The sequence below is a fragment of the Scyliorhinus torazame genome, chromosome 29 (genome assembly GCF_047496885.1).
Source record: "Scyliorhinus torazame isolate Kashiwa2021f chromosome 29, sScyTor2.1, whole genome shotgun sequence".
NCBI lineage: Eukaryota > Metazoa > Chordata > Chondrichthyes > Carcharhiniformes > Scyliorhinidae > Scyliorhinus > Scyliorhinus torazame.
In genome coordinates, this window is record NC_092735.1 from 12,001,801 (window position 1) to 12,022,987 (window position 21,187).

At 44.2% G+C, this 21,187-nt stretch overlaps 1 protein-coding gene across 2 annotated transcripts in view; it reads right to left on the reverse strand.

Annotated features, from left to right (window-relative positions):
- Positions 1-19,895, reverse strand: part of LOC140403867 (putative RNA-binding protein Luc7-like 2) — a 111,954-nt gene extending 92,059 nt beyond the window's left edge. Inside the window, exon 1 of one of the 2 annotated variants that reach the window (XM_072492073.1) lies at positions 19,589-19,895. In XM_072492073.1, the coding sequence (XP_072348174.1) occupies positions 19,589-19,649 (61 nt within the window). In that variant the 5' untranslated portion in view covers positions 19,650-19,895. The remainder of the gene's footprint in view (positions 1-19,588) is intronic. The other variant, XM_072492076.1, reaches the window with a different exon arrangement.
- Between the last annotated feature and the right edge of the window lie 1,292 nt (positions 19,896-21,187).

Here is a 21,187-nt window from a genome sequence, read left to right on the forward strand (position 1 = left end):
AAGAAATTATGTTGTAGGAAGCTGAACCCAAGTTCTTTCCACTTGAGAAACTCTAGGTCATACAATTATTTGGCATTTTTCAGACTGAGGAAGGTTTATTTATTGGGGCAGCACGGTAGCATAGTGGTTAGCACAGCTGCTTCACATCCCCAGGTTCGATTCCCGGCTGGGTCACCGTCTGTGCGGAGTCTGCACGTTCTCCCCATGTCTGCGTGGGTTTCCTCCGGGTGCTCCGATTTCCTCCTACAGTCCAAAGATGTGCGGGTTAGGTGGATTGGCCATGCTAAATTGCCCTCAAGTGTCCAAAAAATGTTAACTGGGGGTTACTGGGTTACGGGGATTGGGTAGATATGTGGGCTTCAGTAGGGTGCTCTTTGTAAGGGGCGGTGCAGACTCGAAGGGCCTACAGGCCTCCTTCTGCACTGTAAATTCTATGATCTTTCTGTGAAACTCACTTATGTCACTGTTTCCAATACATATTATTATTTGTCCAATTATCTGTTTGTGGTAACAGCACTGTCTCCAGGGGAGGAATTGGATTACAAATACCTTTCCAAATGGAAATTACACCATACAAATTTATTGCCTTATGCGTTCATCAAACAAATCAATGCATCCGATGATCAGGTTTCTGGTCCCAATGAAGAAATTTCACCAATTGGGGTGGATATTATAAAAGAAAAGACTTGTATTTTTATAGCACCTTTCACAACCTCAGGTTTATTTTAGAATTCAAATTTAACCATCTACTGTGGTGGGATTTGAACCCGAGACCACAGAGTATTGCTCTAGGTTTGTGGTTTACAGTTTAGTGACGCCAGGCTACAGGAAGAATCCAAAGGACCCATAATGAAATACTTGTAGAAGTGTTGTTCCTGTTCTAATATAGAAAATGAAGCAGCTAATTTGTGTTTGGTTCCTGCAAACAGCAATGTGATAATGACTAGATAATTTGTTTATTTAGTAGTGTTGATTGAGTGCTAAATGAATATTGGCCGGGACACATGCAACAGTTCCACTACTCTTCTCAGAAATATAGTGTCCTGGAATCTTTTACATCCAGCTGAGAAAGCAGATGGGGCTTTGCTTTAATGTGCAGTCCTGTAAATCTACATTGAAAATTTTGATAATCCCATTCACAGCTGACACTTTCTTTGGAAAGTAAAACTGGGAAAATTAGGAATACCTGTATTTTACTTTTTTTTGCTTCAAGCTGCAAATGTTTGAAATAGAGGCTGCTGTCCTCAGAACCCTCTGAGATATGTGCTGCTCAAATTCTGGCCCCTTGTGCATCCACCATTTTAATTGCTCCACCACTGGTGGCTGCACCTTCATCTGCCTAGGCTTCAAGCTTTGGAAGACATTCCCTACACCTCTCTACCATGCCTTTCTCCTTCAAGACACTCTTTAAAGACAATCTCTGAGCACGCTTTTGGTCATCTGACCTAATGTGGCTCAGAGTCTTACTTTAATTTATAACGTTCCTGTGAAGTCCTTGGGAAATTTAATTAGTTTAAAGATGTTATCTAGCTACAAGTAGTTGCAATGTAATGGCAAACAATTCATTTAAAAATTGATTCAGATTTGACAGGCAGCTATATTAATCCTAACTGTGGTCATGTGTATATGTGGTTAGAAGGAAGGAGCCATGCCAAATGAACAATTGTTACAAGGGTGGTAGAAGTGGAGATGATCAATGATTTCTAAAGGAAATTGGTTGGGCACTTGAAATAAACTTGTTGGGCAATAGGAATAGAGCAGGCCAATGGGACTTACAGGATTTCTCTAGAGAGCCAGCATAGACTCAGTGAACCGAGTGGTCTCCTTTTATGTAACAATGACTAAGACTCTATGACTAGGATGCAATCTCACTATTAGTAAAGCGTGAAGGCTTAATTTGGTTTGCTTGACTTCTTCAAATTAAATGTCTTTACATAAAATAATGAACCAAAATGAAATATTGCAAAGTGCTTCATAGAAAACTAATGGGGTTGGCACAGTGGTTAGCACTGCTGTCTCAAAGCGCTAGGGACCAATTCCAACTTTGGGTGACTCACTGTGTCGAGTTTGCACATTCTCCCCGCATCTGCGTGGGTTTCCCCTCACAGTCCAAAGATGAATAGGTTAGGTGGATTGGCCATGCTAAGTTGCCTCTTATTGTCCAAAATGTTAGGTGGGGTTGTGGGGTTACAGTATCGGGTAGGGGAGTGGGCCTAGGTAGGGTGCTCTTTCGGAGGGTCGGTGTAGGGATTCTATGACTTTCGAAGTGCAGTCACTGGTATTATGTAGGGAAACATTAGTTAATCTGCATACAATAATGGCTGAGAAAGCAAACTAACAAGATCATCTGTTTGCGGTGATTACTTCAGGGACCATTGCTCGCCATGATATCTAGAGATCTCTCTGCTTTTTGTTTAACCGTCTTTGGATTCTGAGGCCCCAGTTTAACATTTCATCAAAAGACAATGCAGCATTTACAGAGCTGCATTGAACTGTCAGCCAAGATCATATGTTTAAGCTTGCTTTGGGATTTAAGCTCATAGAATTCTGACTCAGAGGCAAGAGAGGCAACTGAACCAAAAGCTTCCATGGGATAAACATTCCAGGTCAAACTGCTAGCCATTTATTGCAACAGAGGTGTAGCGCACTGTGTGGATAGAAGAAACCCTAACATTGTGCATGTAGCATCTTATCCCAAAAGACACTGCAAAACTGAGGACTGCATACAAAGAAAGAGACTATTCAGCTAATTTATCTAAAGTATAACTTACAATTCAAAAACCAAGATAAAATCATTTGTCTAAAGAGGAATATTGACTCCTTGTAGGCTGATTCATGTCTCGTGTAGTTGTGTTAAACCTGTTATACACATAGGGCAGAAAATGAAGTTCCAGTTTACCAGGAGACATTTATTAGTATACAATAATCAAGTCAATAATGCAAGTGACTTGCATACAAGCGCCAATTAATACTGGTCTGTGACTTTTCTATCAGCTGCATAAAGGTATGGGGCTAGGATGACCTACATACCAATTTTCCCTCGACTTTAACCATAAAATTTCAATTCCTTCCCTGGCAATCTTAACCAGAGAGAAAGTAGGGACGGCATGAGTGAGGGTTGGGAAGCACAGGAAAGATTTGGCCAAAGTACATTGAAGGAAAGGGTCTGAAAGGTGCTTTCAACAGCAGGGGACAGCAAAAGTAGATGGTAGAGTGTTACAATAGATGGTTGAAGGAAGGCAGAACAAAGAACAAGTGTGTTGCAGGAGGGGGGCTATGTGTATGAACACAGCTGAGGATTGAGGCATGGTCATGGAAAGAAGTGAAGGGGAAGACAAGAACATTAAAGTCAAGGAGCTGGGGCACAGCACAGGGGTGACGAGAGCACAAATTGAGAAATTTGGATGGGTTATTGTTGTGCTGGGAAGAAACCCATCAAGGGGACCGCCAGAGAAATCAGATCTCAAATTACTAAAGCTGTAGATTAGTTCTGCACAAAGAAGGCAGTTTGCGTGGCATGGAGGCTGCAATCTTATAAAGTTGGAATAAAATGCTGATGGTGCATCAGATGTGGAGGCTGAGTTTGGGGTCAAGTAGTATCAAGATTCAGCACCTATGGGCTTAGGCTAAACTGTAATCAGAGAAATTGAGAAAGTAAAGGCCAGTGTCACACGGGTGGCTTGCAGGGGACAAAGAGGATGGGCAGTTTTACCAACATTTAGTTGGAACAATATCCAGGATGCAAAAAAGTATTTAAAAAGCAAGTCAGAGGCTAGGAACCCTGTGGTGAGTAACTCACCTTCTGACTCTCCAAAGCCTGTCCACCATCTACAAGGCACAAGTGCAATGGTATACTCTCCACTTGTACAGTGCAGTGTGTACCATCTACAAGATGTACTGCAGCAACTCACCAAGGCTCCTTGGACAGCACTTTCCAAACCCATGGCCACTACCATCTAGAAGGACAAGGGCAGCAGATTCATGGGAACACCACCACCTGGAAGTTCCCCTGCAAGCTACTCACCATCCTGACTTGGAACTATATTGCCATTACTTCACTGTCACTAGATCAAATTTCTGGAATTCCCTTCCTTTATAGGACTGTGGGTTTACATAGATCACATGGACTGCAGCGGTTGAAGAAGGCAGCTCACCACCACCTTTAAGGATGGCCTAGCCATCCTCGTCCACATCCCATGAATGATAACAAAGATTACCAAGCATCTTAAAACACCCAAGACTTTTGAGATCAGTCACTGTACACACACAGACAAATGCAACAGTGAATGCGTAAAAAGCCACGTCCTAGAATAATTAGTTAACCTGATTTTGCTGCTGGTGGATGAGGGAGGAATGCTGACCATTATATTCGGAGAACTATGTTCTTCAAAACTGCATGATAGCTCTTACGCCCACTGAAATAGGCAGAATGGGATCAAAGGAGGCAGAGGGGGAGAATTAAGCACCATCAGCATGAAAAACTGACTCCACAAGTCTAGACATCATCAAGGATTTGTATAAAAGTGAAGAGCAGTGGACTAACTATGGACCCTACATCAAGAATGGTACAGAGGAATGAACGTGCTCCAACATTATATTTGATCTAGCTTTCGCTTCAGCATTGCCAATATACTTTAAGAGGTCAGTGCACTAAAATGTACAGGTCTCTTTATTTTTCTACCTTCTTTAATGCTTTCCCCTGAAGGGTGCATGCAAGTTGAGCAATCACATTATTCACATGTACGTTGGATTTAAATTCATTATTTACGATTCAGGAATCTAATCTCCCAATACACTAAAATTTACCTGTAGCAGCCAAGAATCGTCTACATTCCTACCACTTCAGCTCATGCCCCAACATCTACAACCAGATCATTAACTTAATAGTCCCAACACCAATCACTGTAGAACACCACTGATGATCAGTGTCCAAACACATCCAAATCAACCCATAACTATTTTTTGTCTACATTCTGCTTGCTAGTTCTCAATCTTATTTAATATATGTTGCAACTTTTCCAGTCCTGATAATAATAATAATTGCTTGTCACAAATTAAGTTATTGTGAAAAGCCCCTAGTTGCCACATTCCAGCACCTGTTCGGGGAGGTCGGTATGGGAATTGAACCCACGCTGATGGCCTTGTTCTGCATTACAAGCCAGCTGTTTAGCCCACTGTGCTAAAGCAGCCCCAACTTAAATATTTGGGATCATTAAGTAGGGGCTGGATTATATAAGAACGTCGGGGGCCGGTTTAGCTCAGTCGGCTGGACAGTTAGCCCAGAAGTGTGGATTCAATTCCCGTACTGGCTGAGGCTATTCGTGAACGCCCCGCCTTTTAAACCTTGCTCCTTGCCCGATGTGTGGTGATTCTCCAAAGGGGAAAGCAGCCGATGGTCATTTGGGACTAGGTGACTTTACCTTTACTTTCAAGAACTTCAGAATGCCAAACCACCAGTGAGAACACCAGAAAACACTGCAGTTACAAATATTTCCCTGAAGCAGTGATGAAACATTATAAAGCAGCAATAAAAATTGCTTTACTTATCCAAATACTGTCTCTTTCACGTTTCTGCTCTCAAAGCTGTTCCTATGCTGGGAGTTGCTTGGGTGTACTCAAATAATTTCCAGACAACTGCTGTTTCCAAACAGATTTCCAGACTGGAGAATTAGACCACTTTTGTACAGAAGCCTCTTGTGCAATACCTTATCAAAAGCTTTATGAAAATCTAAATGGGCAATACATACTGTGCTTCCTTTATCCAATATCTTCATAATTTCTTCAAAAAGTACTCAGATTTGTAAGATATAACTTTTTTATACAGCCATGTTGTGTGTCCCTAACATGCCTCTCTCTATCCGTGAAATCTTATTGCATCTCTAAAAATTCATAGAATTCCTACAGTGCAGAAGGAGGCCATTTGGTCCATCGAGTTAGCACCGACCCTCTAGAGCACCCTACCTAATCTTCACCATCCTAATCTTCTCCTTAACCCCACCTAATTTTCACATCCCTGGATACTAGAGACAATTTTATTATGGCCAATCTACCTTAGCTGCATATCTTGGGACTGTTGGAGGAAACTGGAACACCCGCAGGAAACCTACGCAGACTTCTTGCAAGCTGTGCCCAGCATACCCTCTAATTCTATCTTTTACTCACGTTCTATGCTTCTAAAACTTCATTCTAACTCTTTTAAACTCTCTAACAATGTTCTAATTGAATTACTTACAGATTTAGCGATCTTTAGGACACTGGAGACACCTGAAACTGACACCTGAAATCGACCAGGACCAGCCGACCACGTGCTGCTGGAGCTGCAGTCCCAGGCCTGGAATTCCCCTACAGCGGCTGCCAGAGACCAGGAAAACACCCTAGAAGCCAGGGTCTTCACTCTGTTGCTCTCCAACGACTGGACCAGCATCGTAGCAGCTGCAGCCCCCCCACCCCCCCCAGCTTCCAACCCCGCTGACCCAGAGACCTGTGAGCTCCTGCAGGCCTCAAGCACTCCTTCTACTCTCCCCCTCTACAGTCGCCCCACACTCCTAAAAATCAACTCCCACAGCCGAACAATCACTAATACTGCTTTTTAAAATTTACTTGCAGGTCTAGAGATCCTCTGTCCTCTGAAGGAAGACCGCGATCTGGAAAGGACTCTGCGGGCCCCAACACATGGACCCGGCCAACGCCTCATCCGCAACCGCGATCCCAGAGACGTCATCCATTTACCGGCCTTCACCCCATCCGCGCCGGAGCGTGGTCTGGACATCCACCAACTTGTGAAGACAAACCACAGCCTGACAGCGACCCGGAATGCTCGACCGCGCAGACCCACCTAACGACCCAGGAACCGCAAGCAAGGCAACAAATCCTCCATCCACACACCGACCAGAGTGAATAACCTCATTGGACACAACTATTCCCTAACACTGAACTATTCCCTAACACTGCATAATCTCACCGTCTCCCAGGCGTGAAAAGAAGCAGTCACTCCAGGAAGCATGGAAAAGGTGCAGGCATGCAGGTGAGAGCGAAACAACGTGACCCCAAAGCCCCTCTGCCTAGCTTACTCCTAGCTAATGTCCAATCTCTAGAAAACACGCTAGACGAACTTAAAGCCAGACTCACTTTTCAAAGAGAACTAAGGGACTGCTGTGTGCTCTGTTTCATGGAGACATGGCTCACTCCTGCTTCACCGGACTGTGCCCTACAACCAGAGGGCGTCTCAATCCACCAAATGGACCGTACGGCGGCCTGAGGCAGGGCAAGGGGAGGTGGGGTCTGCCTCCTAATCAACACCTCCTGGTGCCTAGATGTAGCAACACTGGCGAGTTTCTGCTCATCGGACCAAGAATACCTGACGCTAAAATGCTGACCCTACTACCTTAGAATCATAGAATTTACAATGCAGAAGGAGGCCATTCAGCCCATCGAGTCTGCACCGGCTCTTGGAAAGAGCACCCTACCCAAGGTCAACACCTACACCCTATCCCCATAACCCAGTAATCCCACTCAACACTAAGGGCAATTTTGGACACGAAGGGCAAATTTTATCATGGCCAATCCACTTAACCTGCACATCTTTGGACTGTGGGAGGAAACCGGAGCACCCGGAGGAAACCCACGCACACACGGGGAGGATGTGCAGACTCCGCACAGACAGTGACCCAAGCCAGAATCGAACCTGGGACCCTGGAGCTGTGAAGCAATTGTGCTATCCACAATGCTACTGTGCTGAACCTTCCGCGGGAGTTCAGCTCCGTTATCCTGACGGCAGTTTACATCCCACCCCATGCGAACGTGAAAATCACACTGGACGAAATATTCACCATCACAAATAGCCTTGAAACGAAACATCCCGAGGCCTTGTTCATTGTAGCTGGGGACTCAAGAGCATACTACCAATTTACCACCAACACGATACCTGTTCCACCAGAGGCCGAAACATCCTGGCCACTGCTACACAAATATCAAACCTGCCTACCTCTCTATCACCCGCCCACACTTTGGCAAATCTGACCACAAGGCTGTGCTCCTGCTCCCGGCTGAGAAGCAAAAACTGAATCAGGAGAATCCGTCAAAGAAAGTCGTGCGTTGTTGGTCTGAGGAATCGGATGATCTCCTACGGGACTGCTTAAGAGTCAGTGGACTGGTCAGTATTTAAAAACTCTGCGACCAGCCTGAATGAGTACGCCACTACAGTAACTGACTTCATTAGTAAGTGTGTAGAAGACTGTGTGCCAAAGAGGCAAATCCGCGTGTTTCCCAACCGGAAACCCTGGATGAACAGGGATATTCACTGCTTGCTGTAGTCTAAGCCTGAGGCGTTCAATCAGGCGACCCTGACCGCTACAAGAAAGCCAGATATGACCTAAAGAAATCCATCAAAGATGCCAAAACACAGTACCGGACCAAGCTCGAGTCCTAGGCTGGCCACACGGATCCCCGCCGTCTTTGGCAAGGTCTGCAAGACATAACGGGCTACAAGATGAAGGCATGTAAAATCGTCGGCTCCAATGCACCCCTCCCTGATGAGCTCAACGCATTCTATGCCCGCTTTGAGCAAGAGGTCAACGAGAACGAGCCCTCCACCCCAGAAGCCTCAGATGAACTTCTATCTGAGACCTTGATCCACTACAGTTCGCCTACCGCTGCAACAGGTCCACAGCAGACGCCATCTCCATGGCCCTGCACTCTACCCTGGAACACCTAGATAACAAAGACACCCATGTCAGACTCCTATTTATCGACTACAGCTCAGCCTTCAACATCATCATTCCTACAAAACTCATCTCCAAACTCCGTGGCCTTGGCCTCGGCTCCTCCCTCTGCGACTGGATCCTGAACTTTCTAACCCACAGGCCACAATCAATAAAGATAGGCAACAACACCTCCTCCACGATCATCCTCAACACCGGTGCCCCACAAGGCTGTGTCCTCAGCCCGCTACTATAATCCTTATACACCTATGACTGTGTGGCCAAATTCCCCTCCAACTCGATTTTCAAATTTGCTGATGACACCACCATAGTGGGTCGGATTTCAAACAATGACGAGACAGAGTACAGGAATGAGATAGAGAATCTGGTGAACTGGTGCGACGACAATAATCTCTCCCTCAATATCAACAAAACGAAGGAGATTGACATCGACTTCAGGAAGCGTAGTGGAGTACATGCTCCTGTCTACATCAATGGGAACGAAGTAGAAAGGGTTGAGAGCTTCAAGTTTTTAGGTGTATAGATCACCATCAGCCTGTCCCGGTCCCCCCATGCTGACACTATAGTTAAGAAAGCCCACCAACGACTCTACTTTCTCAGAAGACTAAGTAAATTTGGCATGTCAGCTACAACCCTCACCAACTTCTACAGATGCACCATAGAAAGCATTCTTTCTGGTTATATCACAGCCTGGTATGGAGCCTGCTCTGCCCAAGACCGCAGGAAACTACAAAAGGTCGCGAATGTAGCCCAGTCCATCACGCAAACCAGCCTCCCATCCATTGACTCCATCTATAATTCCTGCTGCCTCAGAAAGGCAGCCAGCATAATTAAGGACCCCACGCACCCCGGACATACTCTCTGCCACCTTCTTCCGTCAGGAAAAAGATACCAAAGTTTGAGGTCACGTACCAACCGACTCAAGAACAGCTACTTCCCTACTGCCATCAGACTTTTGAATGGACCTACCTCGTATTAAGTTGATCTTTTCTCTACACCTTGCCATAACTGTAACATTATATTCTGCAGTCTCTCCTTCCTTCCCTATTTACTGTATGCATTGTTTGTAGAGCATGCAAGAAGCAATACTTTTCACTGTATACTAATACATGTGACAATAATAAATCAAATCAGAGTGCAAACTCCACAGTCACCCAAGGTCGAAATTAAACCTGGGTCCCGGCGCTGTAATGCAGTAGTGCTAACCACTGTGCCGTCTTTATTAGTGTCACAAGTAGGCTTACATTAACACTGCAATGAAGTTACTGTGAAAATCTCTAGTCGCCACACTAAGGCGCCTATTCGGGTACACAGAGGGAGAGTTCAGAATGTTCAAATCACCAACAGCATGCTGACAGTTAGCTGGGTCCATCTTGTCACCTTTTGTAAAAGATGCTAACTACATTAGCCTCCTTCCAGTTTACAGGAACAATCCTAGAGTTCAGTAAGCTATTCAAATAATGGTTAGCTGTCTTATTAAAATTACTCAATTCTTTTTTAAAAAGAAATTTTGTGTACCCAATTCATTTTTTTCCAATTAAGGGGCAATTTAGAGTGTTCAATCCACCTGCCTTGCACATCTTTGGGTTGTGGGGGCGAAACCCCCGCAAACACGGGGAGAATGTGCAAACTCCACACGGACAGTGACCCAGATCCGGGATCGAACCTGGGACCTCGGCGCCGTGAGGCAACCTACTGCGCCACAAAATTACTCAATTCTGATAGTCAACTATCATACTCCAAGAGTAACATTTCCACCATACCCACCGAGTCCTTTGTAACCGTTCCTTAAATATTCTTCAATGGTCCAATATAGTCTTTGACACCTCTGACTTTTCCCTATTACTTCCACAACTCTTTGCTATCCTTTTCATTAGTTTGTTAGTTAATTGAATAGGTGCCTATGTTTCATTATCCTGTTTACTCAGCTGTTTAGTACAGTATTTGTTTACAACTTGCACTTATATAGCACCATGAATGTCATTAAAGGTCATACAGAACAATTTCTGTCTCCATCTCTCATCTGCCGACTTTGAATGATTTAATCCAGTCTACTTCCTATCTGGTGTTATTACCTATTTAGACTCTGTGTAACAATAAAGGTCAGTAATGCCATCTTTAAATAGATCTGCACTATACCCATGCTGAACTAATTTAAATGTTTTATGAAATCAAGGGTAACACCTTATCAGCCTTTGTGTTTCCAGAAGTTTAGAATGAAGCCATCCCTTCGAAACAATCTACCTTGTCCATTGAATACATCTCAACTGTCAATGAAGTAGAGCTTTCTATAAATATCTCAAAGCCAGATGTTAAATCCAAGACATGGCTGTTCCTCTCCAGCGATCTGGATACTGACCAATTCCATCTCAATACTGTGGGCAGAGTGGGAGGCTGACTGGAGGTTCATGAACCCCAAAGTAGCATGTAGCAGGATATAAGAGAAAAATTAGAGTAAATGCAGTAGTTAAATAGAGGGATGGATTTTTCTGAAGAAGGAATGTAAGGGACAGTTTTAAATAGACGCAGGGCTTGTTGGATGATATGGAAAGGCTAATGAGGTCAGGAAAAATGGGCTAAAGATAGGAATCATGATAGATGTGGGGCAGAATCACAATTGTTACAGCACAGAAAGAAGCCATTTGGGTCGCCATGTCTGCAACTGTTCACCAAATGAGCAACGCACCCTGTGCCATTTTCCAGTTTCTCCTGTAACCTTAAACATTCTTCCTTTCCTCTTACTGTACAATCTTTATGTAACATCACCACTTATCTGCATTATCTGCAATAGCACCCTGAAACAAGCAAATCCTGAACACTATATAAGCATTGTGCAGCTACCCATCCTAAAGCTGTCAGTTGAGATATGTTTCATGGATGAGATGAGGAAGCTTTGTAGTAAGATGGGGCATGGACTCAGTTTAGAAAATAAGTGCCATCGCAGCTTAAAAGAATGATTTAACTGATTTAAGACAAAGTAGTGCAATAGCTCTATGAATATGGTGTTCCAAGGTGAGAATAGAGGATGGGTGGGAGGAGGTCATAAGAGATTGTTAGCTGCGGAAGAAATAATTCTGGTGCTGTTGATACTATCCAGGATGATCTTAAAGTATTCTGAGAATTTGGATGTGGTTTATAGTTCCAGGATAGAGTTGATTATGGTCAAGCACAAGGGCCAATGCTTTTTAATCTCATCTTGCTTTTCATTTTCTAGATTAATAATCAATGGCAATGGACCAAGACTTATAATGCAGAAACCAAAAAGATTGAAATAAATAAGAAAATCAGAAAATTTAGATATAGGTACCAAGCATAGTTTTGAAAAATTTAAGCAGCATTGAGAAGTTCAACAGGTTTGGGGTCCTGAGAAAGAGTGAAACCATAGTAAAGGAGAAACTCAATATATAGCTAGAATCCTGTCCAAGCTCGACAACTCATTTGGAATAAATTCTAGACTGAGATGCCATATAGATTTATTCTCGAACAGTTGAAAATTATCTTTATTTCCACCCTATCATCTCAAAATGATAATGGCAAGAATAGAAACCAATTGCTATCATAGAATTTACAGTGCAGAAGGCCATTCGACCCATCAAGTCTTGGAAAGAGCACCCTACTTAAACCCACGCCTCCACCTATCCCCGTAACCCAGTAACACCACCTAACCTGTTTGAACAGTATGGGGCAATTTAGCATGGCCAATCCACCTAACCTGCACACTTTGGACTGTGGGAGGAAACCAGAGCATCCGAAGGAAACCCACACAAACCCGAGGCGAAAGTGCAAACTCCATAGACAGTCACCCAAGGCCGGAATTGAACCTTGGACCCTGGAGCTGTGAGGCAGCAGTGCTAACTGCTGTGCCGCCCAAATTGTGGGGAAGAGCCACAATTAGCAGGCATTAATAGAAGATTGTCACCAAGAAATCCATTAGGAAAGTCAGAAGAAACATTTTTACCCAGAGTGGTGAGAATGTAGATCTCACAACCACAGGGAAAGCTTTAAGCGAATAATATAGATGCATTTAAGGTGAGGCTGGACAAGGAAATGAGTGAGAAAAGAATAGTTGGCTACATAAGTAAATTTAGATTACCAAAGATGGGAGGTGGTACAAATGGAGTATAAACACATGCATGGACTGATTGGGCTGATGCCCTGTTTCAGTGCCATATATTCTGTGTAATAACAAATTTACAGCATAAACTCTTTTGCCAACGTTTAGCACGGCAGGACACCCAGCTTTAAAACTAACAATTTTACTGCATCTAAATCAGCAACCTACTTTATAATATGGACATAATTTCAGGAATAGTCAGTGCATGAACCTGTGGCAAATTTGAAATGTCCTCGTAGTAACAGGCTAACAGTATTTTAAATAATTTTGGCAAGTTATTCTTCACAGCTGGGAGGGGTCCTTGCAGTGCAAATGTCCACCAGTTAACACTGGAACACAAACACCTAGCAGGTGGAGCATAATGCGGGAAAATGTAATCTTGTCCACTTTGGCAGAAATAGATTTAAAAAACAGTGCATTTTAAAAATGGAGACATGGCTGAACTCAGTGGTACAGAGGGATCTGGGTGCCTGGTACGTGAATCACAAAAAATTGATGTGCAGGCACAGCAAGTGATTAAGGAGGCAAAAGAAATTATGTTGTTTATTGCTAAGAGATGGAATATAAAAGTCGCCATGTTTTGCTACTATTGTACAGGGCATTGGTGAGGCCACATCTGGAAAACAATGCAGTTTTGGTCTCCTTATTCAAGGAGATACTTGCATTCGAAACAGCTCAGGGAAGGTTCCCTTGACTGATTCATGGGGTGAGAGGGTTATCCTATAAGGAAAGGTTGGGCTTAATGCCAAGTAATCTTGAAGCCTATTCCCACAACTGAAGGTACTAATGGCCTCGAAGTGGACTCTTCCATGTATGGGTTTTATTGGCATGACCATCCTTATCCATATCAAGTAACCTGGCTTACTATCAGCTCCCCATTTGTTTTATAAACCTGTATTTCTCCAAGTTATCTTATAGCCTATTCTCATAACAGAGTACCAAAAATTAAAATTACCCTGTTTGCTCTTTCCGAAAGACTTGTCTTTAAGGAGAAGAAAATGGAGCCCAATAAATCTTATATGGGCTTCAGAAGCATGGTCTTAGTTTATATTCAATGGTCCGAGCATTACATTATAAAACTATATTTGCTAATCGACTATTAGTTCCAGATCATTTTTTTTATCAGTTAGCTTTAACCATGAACATATGAAGGAAAACATAAAAAAATAGCTTTATCGAGGTCCACCCATCCAGACATTGATGTAAGTAGGTTGCACATCAACATAGCCAAAAAACATATATTTTCTGGGAAAGGCATAAATGAAAAAAAAACACTAGGCCACTTTAGGGAAGGAAAGAAAACTTTAAAAATTCCTGCCCCACCAGCCCTTACCCAGAATGTAATCGATCAAACGCCAGGAGATGCATTAGTGGATAACGCTGTTGCTCCCACCTAACTTTTAAAAATCAAAGCACCAACCAGATCAAATTTGATTAACAGCCTTTAGTTTATGTGATTTCATATAGGTACCTATCCAAAAGTATCGTCCCATAACCCCACGACATCTAACTTCAACCCCAATATTTTCCCCACCCATTCAGTACTTTATCAACACTTTTTGAAAGTAAAAGTGTACATTATCAGCCAGATCATCTCCATCCGCCATTCTGATGACAGCTTTAAATCAACCAGGTTGATGGCGTCGATCCAAGGCGGCATCAAAACAACGCACAATGATCATAATCACCAACCTTTACAAGTGACCAAAAATCACACTCTACATAATTCATTCCAAAATCATTTGTCCTGAAGTAAAATTTACAGACGTCAACCGATTCAGGGTTACGAATCTTTCCTTTCTAAAAAATAACAGAAACATGAGCTACTCTCCAATCTGTGGGGAGGAGGGGGCAAGACATTGAGTGGTCAAGACATTGAGTGGAGAGTCTATGCTCTTGACGTGCACTTCTCATAATTTGACAGTACTGGGACGATGCAAGCCAGAAGAACTGAAGGAAGGCAGGACAAAAACAACTAAGAGCATTTCCCGTACCAGCCTCCCCGAACAGTCGCCGGAATGTGGCGACTAGGGGCTTTTCACAGTAACTTCATTTGAAGCCTACTTGTGACAATAAGCGATTTTCATTTTTCATTTCATTTGGAATACTGATTTTTTATTGCAGTAGCTTATGTAAACGCCGGTCAGTAACGGGAGCTGCGGCACCTCCGTTTTGCAACTCCCAGTTCTTCACTATATACAGCAGAGAATGTTCCAAAAGATTCTACTTCTGTTTCACAAACTGCTCTAAGTTATGCTCATTAACAAGAAGAATTATAAAGTCAAGTATTATGTAAAAAAAAGGACAGAATATATGGTTTTGAAATAGAAATTGAATTACATCTCTGTGCCCTGGTTTGATTACCAAATCTGAAGACACCCAATCTCTACTCTAATAGTGAATAATATATTTTCAAAATTTAAATAGAGATGTCAAAAAAATCAGCTTTTGACATGAGCACTTAGTGCTATATTGCAACATTATGCAGCCTTTTAACTTAATTTTTTTGCAATAAATTCTTACTTTGCTGGGCTTTTTTGAAAAGAGTAATGATCTATTATTCAAGACAATCAAAATTATGATAACAAAAACCAGGAATATTTTACAACACTAATCTTAAATCACCAACTGCTGAATCAGTGTACCTTATGTCAATATGTTGACATTCAATACCCCATTTTTCTTCTCAATATACTTCTCTCATGCTGGATTCAACAAATGAATTCTAAATAACATAAAACAATTACTGCATTTGGTTTGCAATTTTTCATGGTAGCTCACTCAATAGGATCACAGAACTGTAGAACTCCTGCAGATATTACGCTTGAGGTTTAGAATATATTTTTGGTGGTAAATGTTCTCAGTAAAATGAAAAAAATCTATGAGACTCAAAAAAGGCAGGAGTTTTGCTCCCATCCCCTATCGCAAATGGAAGGGTGGAGGTGAGGGAAAATCTGATTAGATTGTTTTGTGAATATGACGTGTAGCCAAAGACGGTTTCCTCATCACCCACTTCATAGGTGCAGATCACTTCAAGGTGAGAAGTGACAAAACTCTTAAGTTAGTTACTAAGGTTCATGGTGAAATTACATTGAATGTCTGGATTTGTTACCAATAGATGAAAAACCGAATACAAACTTGGGGTTCTGAATCTGCTAATAGTGCATCATAATAAGCAAAATTCAATTCAATATCAAGACAGTTACATGCAATTATCTATTAAGCCATGACAATTTAACAAGTCATTGCTTGGATTTAACTCCCAAGATTATTGGCTTAACGTTACAGTTACCTGGAATCTTTAGTCCTGAATGACTTAATCCTTAACCTGCCAATCATTAAGTGTATCTAGTTTAAGGAATATATACCCAAATAAGTTTAAAAATACACAGAAATTAGATTTTGGATCCAAGCAGCAAGTTCTACAGTTGCCATGACCTTGCTTTTTCAATAAACTTTAAGTATTATAGACTTCAGCCAATTAGTTGAGTAGGCAAACAGGATTTGTGTAATAACAAAAAGAAAACTGGAATTTCTAAGCAGTTTTTTTAGATTTCCAGCATCCACAGTATTGTTTTTGTACAGGATTGTGTAGTTATTTTCACTAACTTGGATTACAAGATTTAGCTGGTGCCTTTCACTCATTGTGAATAATGGAAATGCCTATTAATTATGAATGCGCACAAATGGGAAATTCCATTGCTTACCAGCAAACAAATGTAAAGATCCCAAAACTTGGTATCTACATCTTGTAATCTAATTGGTTTTAAATGAGGTTTTCAAAGAAAACTGACTTATTTTCTGATTTTTTAATGCACTTTGACAATCAAATGTATCGTCCAGACATGTTCCCTCTGTAAATTAGGAAAAGTGATTAATCAAGACAAAAGTTATCCCTGGTCAGAAACCACTATAGTTGTAGTTTACCATTTACTTTGTATTACATCCAAGTAATGTAACTTGGGAATTATTAGATTGCCTTCACTAGTGACAGACAGATGGAGTTATGGTGACTTTAAAAGAGGGACTCTCACCACTTCAGCTGTGTGTGTTAATTTAGTTCCCTCATACCGTTGGTAACTCCTCTCCAAGCCATTTCCCCCCGATGTCTTCAGCACTCACTGTTTAAACAAAGATTTAGAAAGACAAAAGAAATACAGAAAAAAATCAAAGGGATATCAAAGCTGGTCCTAATCCTTGCTAACTGGCTGATATCAATTTTTTTAAGGGTCCTAAGGATGAGATAGTCTTTATGTTTGATCAGAGTAGTGTTGCAGAAAGTTGCAAGATTAACATCAGAGAAAAGAAACAATAGCAAATCCTCCACGTGGTTATATATTTCACAAGTGTAAGAAATTTGATAGCATCTTGATCACCGAGGAATGATTACAAAGAAATAATGTTGACGACTGGGCCACGTGGACAAGCAGATTACAATTATCATATGAATCCAATGATCAACTCCACCCATGAAACTGCTCGAGGGCACTTCAGACATAATGCATGTATTTTATGCACTCAAGCTATCATTTTTTTCCCCCTGCCAGAGCGGCCCCCAATGACCAGCCTATCCTGTGTCACAGGTGTGATGCGAACAGAGGAGCTTTATTACTAATGGGACCATTGGGAAACAGAGTAAAACAGGAACTGCACACCAAGATATTAAATTATACCATTCCCGCTGGCACGCTTCTCCACCAGTCCTGTAGTGGCGGCGGCCTTTCAGATCTGGGGACAGTGGAGGAGGCACGTGGGAGCATCGGTCTGGTCCCGATATGTGACAACCATCGGTTTGCCCCCGGGGACGTTGGACGGGAGGTTCGGGTATGGCGGAGGACGGGGATTGAGCGGATGGGAGGTTTGTTTTTGGAAGGGAGCTTCCCTAGCTTGAGGGCACAGGAGGCCAGGTTTGGGTTGACGAGGGGGAATGAATTCCGGTATATTCAGGGCGGGACTTTTTGTGTACGGCAGATGCCATCTTTTCCACTCTTGCCACCAAGGGGGATCCAAGATAGGGTAGTGTCTAGAGGATGGGTGGGGGAGGGAAGTGTCTCGGATATTTACAAGGAGCTCATGGGGGCGGAGGAGACGCAGAACAAGGAGCTGAGGCATAAATGGGAGGAGGAGTTGGGAAAGGAAATTGAGGAAGGCCTGTGGGCGGACGCGCTGAGCAGGATTAATGAGACTGGAATATGTGCCAGGCTTGGCCTGATTCAATTTAAGGTTATCCACCGGGCCCACAAGACAGTGTCCCGAATGAGCAGATACGTCGGCGTAGAGGACAGGTGTGTAAAGTGTCTGAGAGGACCGGCAGACCATGTCCACATGTTTTGGGCTTGTTCGAGGACGTCATGTCTAGAGTCTTGAACAATGAGTCCAGAGGTGGCAATTTTTGGGTTTTCAGAGGCCCCGGAAGTCCAGGGGGAGAAAGAGGCCAACGTCTTGGCCTTTGCTTCCCTGGTAGCCCGGACACGGATACTTCTAGCTTGGAGGGACGCAAAGCCCCCGAAGTCGGAAGCTTGGCTGTCAGACATGGCGAGTTTCCTGGGCTTAGAGAAAATCAAGTTCACCTTGAGAGGGTCGTTGTTAGGGTTCGCCCGGAGGTGGCAACCATTCATTGACTTCTTTGCGGAGAATTAATCGTTTGGGGGGGGGGGGGGGGGGGGGGGAAGAGAGAGAGAGAGAGAGAGAGAGAGGAGGGTTAGCGGAATGTAGTATAGGGGGTCAATTAGGCACATCTGGGTGGGGCGGGCTACAGCAATTGCACTATGTACTTTGTTTACTGTCCAGTCCTTTTGTTTCCTCGTTCTGTAATTCTACTGTTTACAATGCCAAAAAATACCTCATGAAAATTGTTTATTAAAAAAAGATATTAACTTATAAATCTGTTAGCAAGGTGGCACACTGCTGCTTCATGGCACCGAAGACCGGGGTTTGACCCCAACCCCGAGTCGTTGTCAGTGTGGAGTTTGCACATTCTCCCAGTGTCTGCGCGGGTCTCACCCCCACAATCCAAAAAGATGTGCAGAGTAGGTGAATTGGCCACGCTAAATTGCCCCTTAATTGGAAAAAGAAATGGATACTTTCAATTTATTAAAAACTCATAAATCCGTTTCGTGTAAGAATGATGCAATTCCAGAAATAATTTCAGGTTCCCAGATTCAATGTAGAGATCGCCAATAAGATTGAATTTTTAAATCCATGGCCGACATGCGAATGCAATGAAGGGATGTGGTGAACCAGATCAATAAGTCTCTCTTCCACCCCCCCCCCCCTTTTATTGGGGGCTTTGATCCCCGACACACACAGGCCAAGACCCGTCCCTCGATCCTCCCATTGGCTGAGCGAAGAGACAAGTCCCACCCACTCCAGTAGCCGCAGTCACCAATTGGCTCACGTCACCTCGGGCAGCGACCAATCCCGCTGGCCAGCCCGCCTCCCTCCGCTCCACCGATTGGCCAGCCCCGCGGCCTTGTCCCCGGACGCGCGCTCCCCATTGGCCGACGCCGCCGCCGCTCCGGGAAGAGGCCGCCGCTGATTGCCAGGGCGCGCCCGTCAATCACTCTCGCCCTCTCCTTCCCGCCCCCCCCCCCCCCCCCCCCAAAAACCACCAGCCGGGCGGGCGCTCGGGCATCTTCCACCATATTGGCCGGATTCTCCACAGCGGACATGTTACCTCGATTCACAAGGGGGAAACATCGACACTATAAATTTTCAACGAGTGAAGGATAAGGTTCGCCATGATCGCGCTTACCGTCCCTGGATGTCCCCATGAGCTGGTCGAGCATAGCTCGCATTTGGGCCTGTGCCGACATCTTTCCGGCTTTTGAGAGGATCCGACGCACAATTTTTTTTTGTCGAAGAAAAAAAAGCAGACACCGTTGTCAGCTGCTAGAGCTATCCGATTCGCCACAGGGCACGATCGGGGTTTTAAAACATCCGAAGCCGCCGGTTCGCATCGAGGGCGATTTTTGTTTTCCGCCTCCGTTTTTTTTCCCCCCCTTCTTGTTTTGCTCGAGCGCAGCGCCCTCGTCTCGAGCGGTCCGGCCGGAACTGACGTCACGGCCAACGGCCCCGGCTCGTGACGGGAGCTCGACCAAGTTCAAAACGGGGGGGGGGGCGGGGGGAGGGGAAGGAATGGAACATTCCAACCTCCTCAGCCACATCCCATTGCTCTTCCAAAGACGTTTTCCTTTTTTAAATTACCTGGGAGGGGGAGAGGCACACAACCCAAAGTGGCACCTGCCAGGTTTTTGGGCTAGCCAAGTTTTTGAAAATAAATTTAGAGTACCCAATTTTCCCCGCCCAAATTTAGGGGCAATTTAGCGTGGCCAACCCACCTACCCTGGTGACTTGTGGGGGTGAGACCCACGCAGACACGGGGAGAATGTGCAAATTCCACACGGACAGTGGCCCCCCCCAGGGCCGGGATCGAACCCGGGTACTCGGCGCCGGGAGGCAGCAGCGCCTATTTTAAAAATAAATTTAGAGTACCTCCCCCCCAATTAACTTTTTGCCCAATAAAGGGGCACTTTAGCGTGGCCAACCCACCTACCCTGCACACCTTTGGGCTGTGGGGGTGAGACCCGCGTAGACACACGGGGAGAATGTTCAAACTTAGCGGCTGGTTGAGCACGTTCATTCCTCTGTACCATTCCTGATGTGCTGGTTTAGCACAGTGGGCTAAACAGCTCGCATGTAAAGCAGAACAAGGCAGCAGCGCGGGTTTAATTCCCCTGCCGGCCTCCCCGAACAGGCGCCAGAATGTGGCGACTAGGGGCTTTTCACAGTAACTTCACTGAAGCCTACTTGTGACAATAAGCGATTATTTATTTATTTATCTCCCCACAGTCAGTGACCCGGATTTGAACCCGGGGTCCTTGGCGCCGTGAGGACCACTGCGCCACCATGCCGCCCCGAGGCTACCCAGGTTAAAGGGACATTGGAATTTGTGACTGGTAAACGAACCGATCATAATCTCGAAATCTACCCAGCCAAGTCATGCTCCAGCCAACTTTCCAAAGGAACTTCACACCAGAGATGGTCGGCGTTGTAATTATTGAGGATAACAGGTTCCCTCACAGATGCTTGCAAGGAGCCCCAGGGGGATGTGCTCAAGTCTTTGCAGTACATCTGCTCCCAGGAAATTATTTTGAAATTGTAACAGGCAGCGTGGCAGAGCAGTGGTTACCGCTGCTGCCTCATAGCATTGGGTTCAATTCCAACCTTGGGGTGACTGTGTGGAGTTTGCACGTTCTCCCCCCTATCTGCGTAGGGTGCTCTGGTTTCCTCCCACAGTCCAAAGATCGGAACATAGGAATTAGGAGCCAAAAGTAGGCAATTCAGCCCTTCA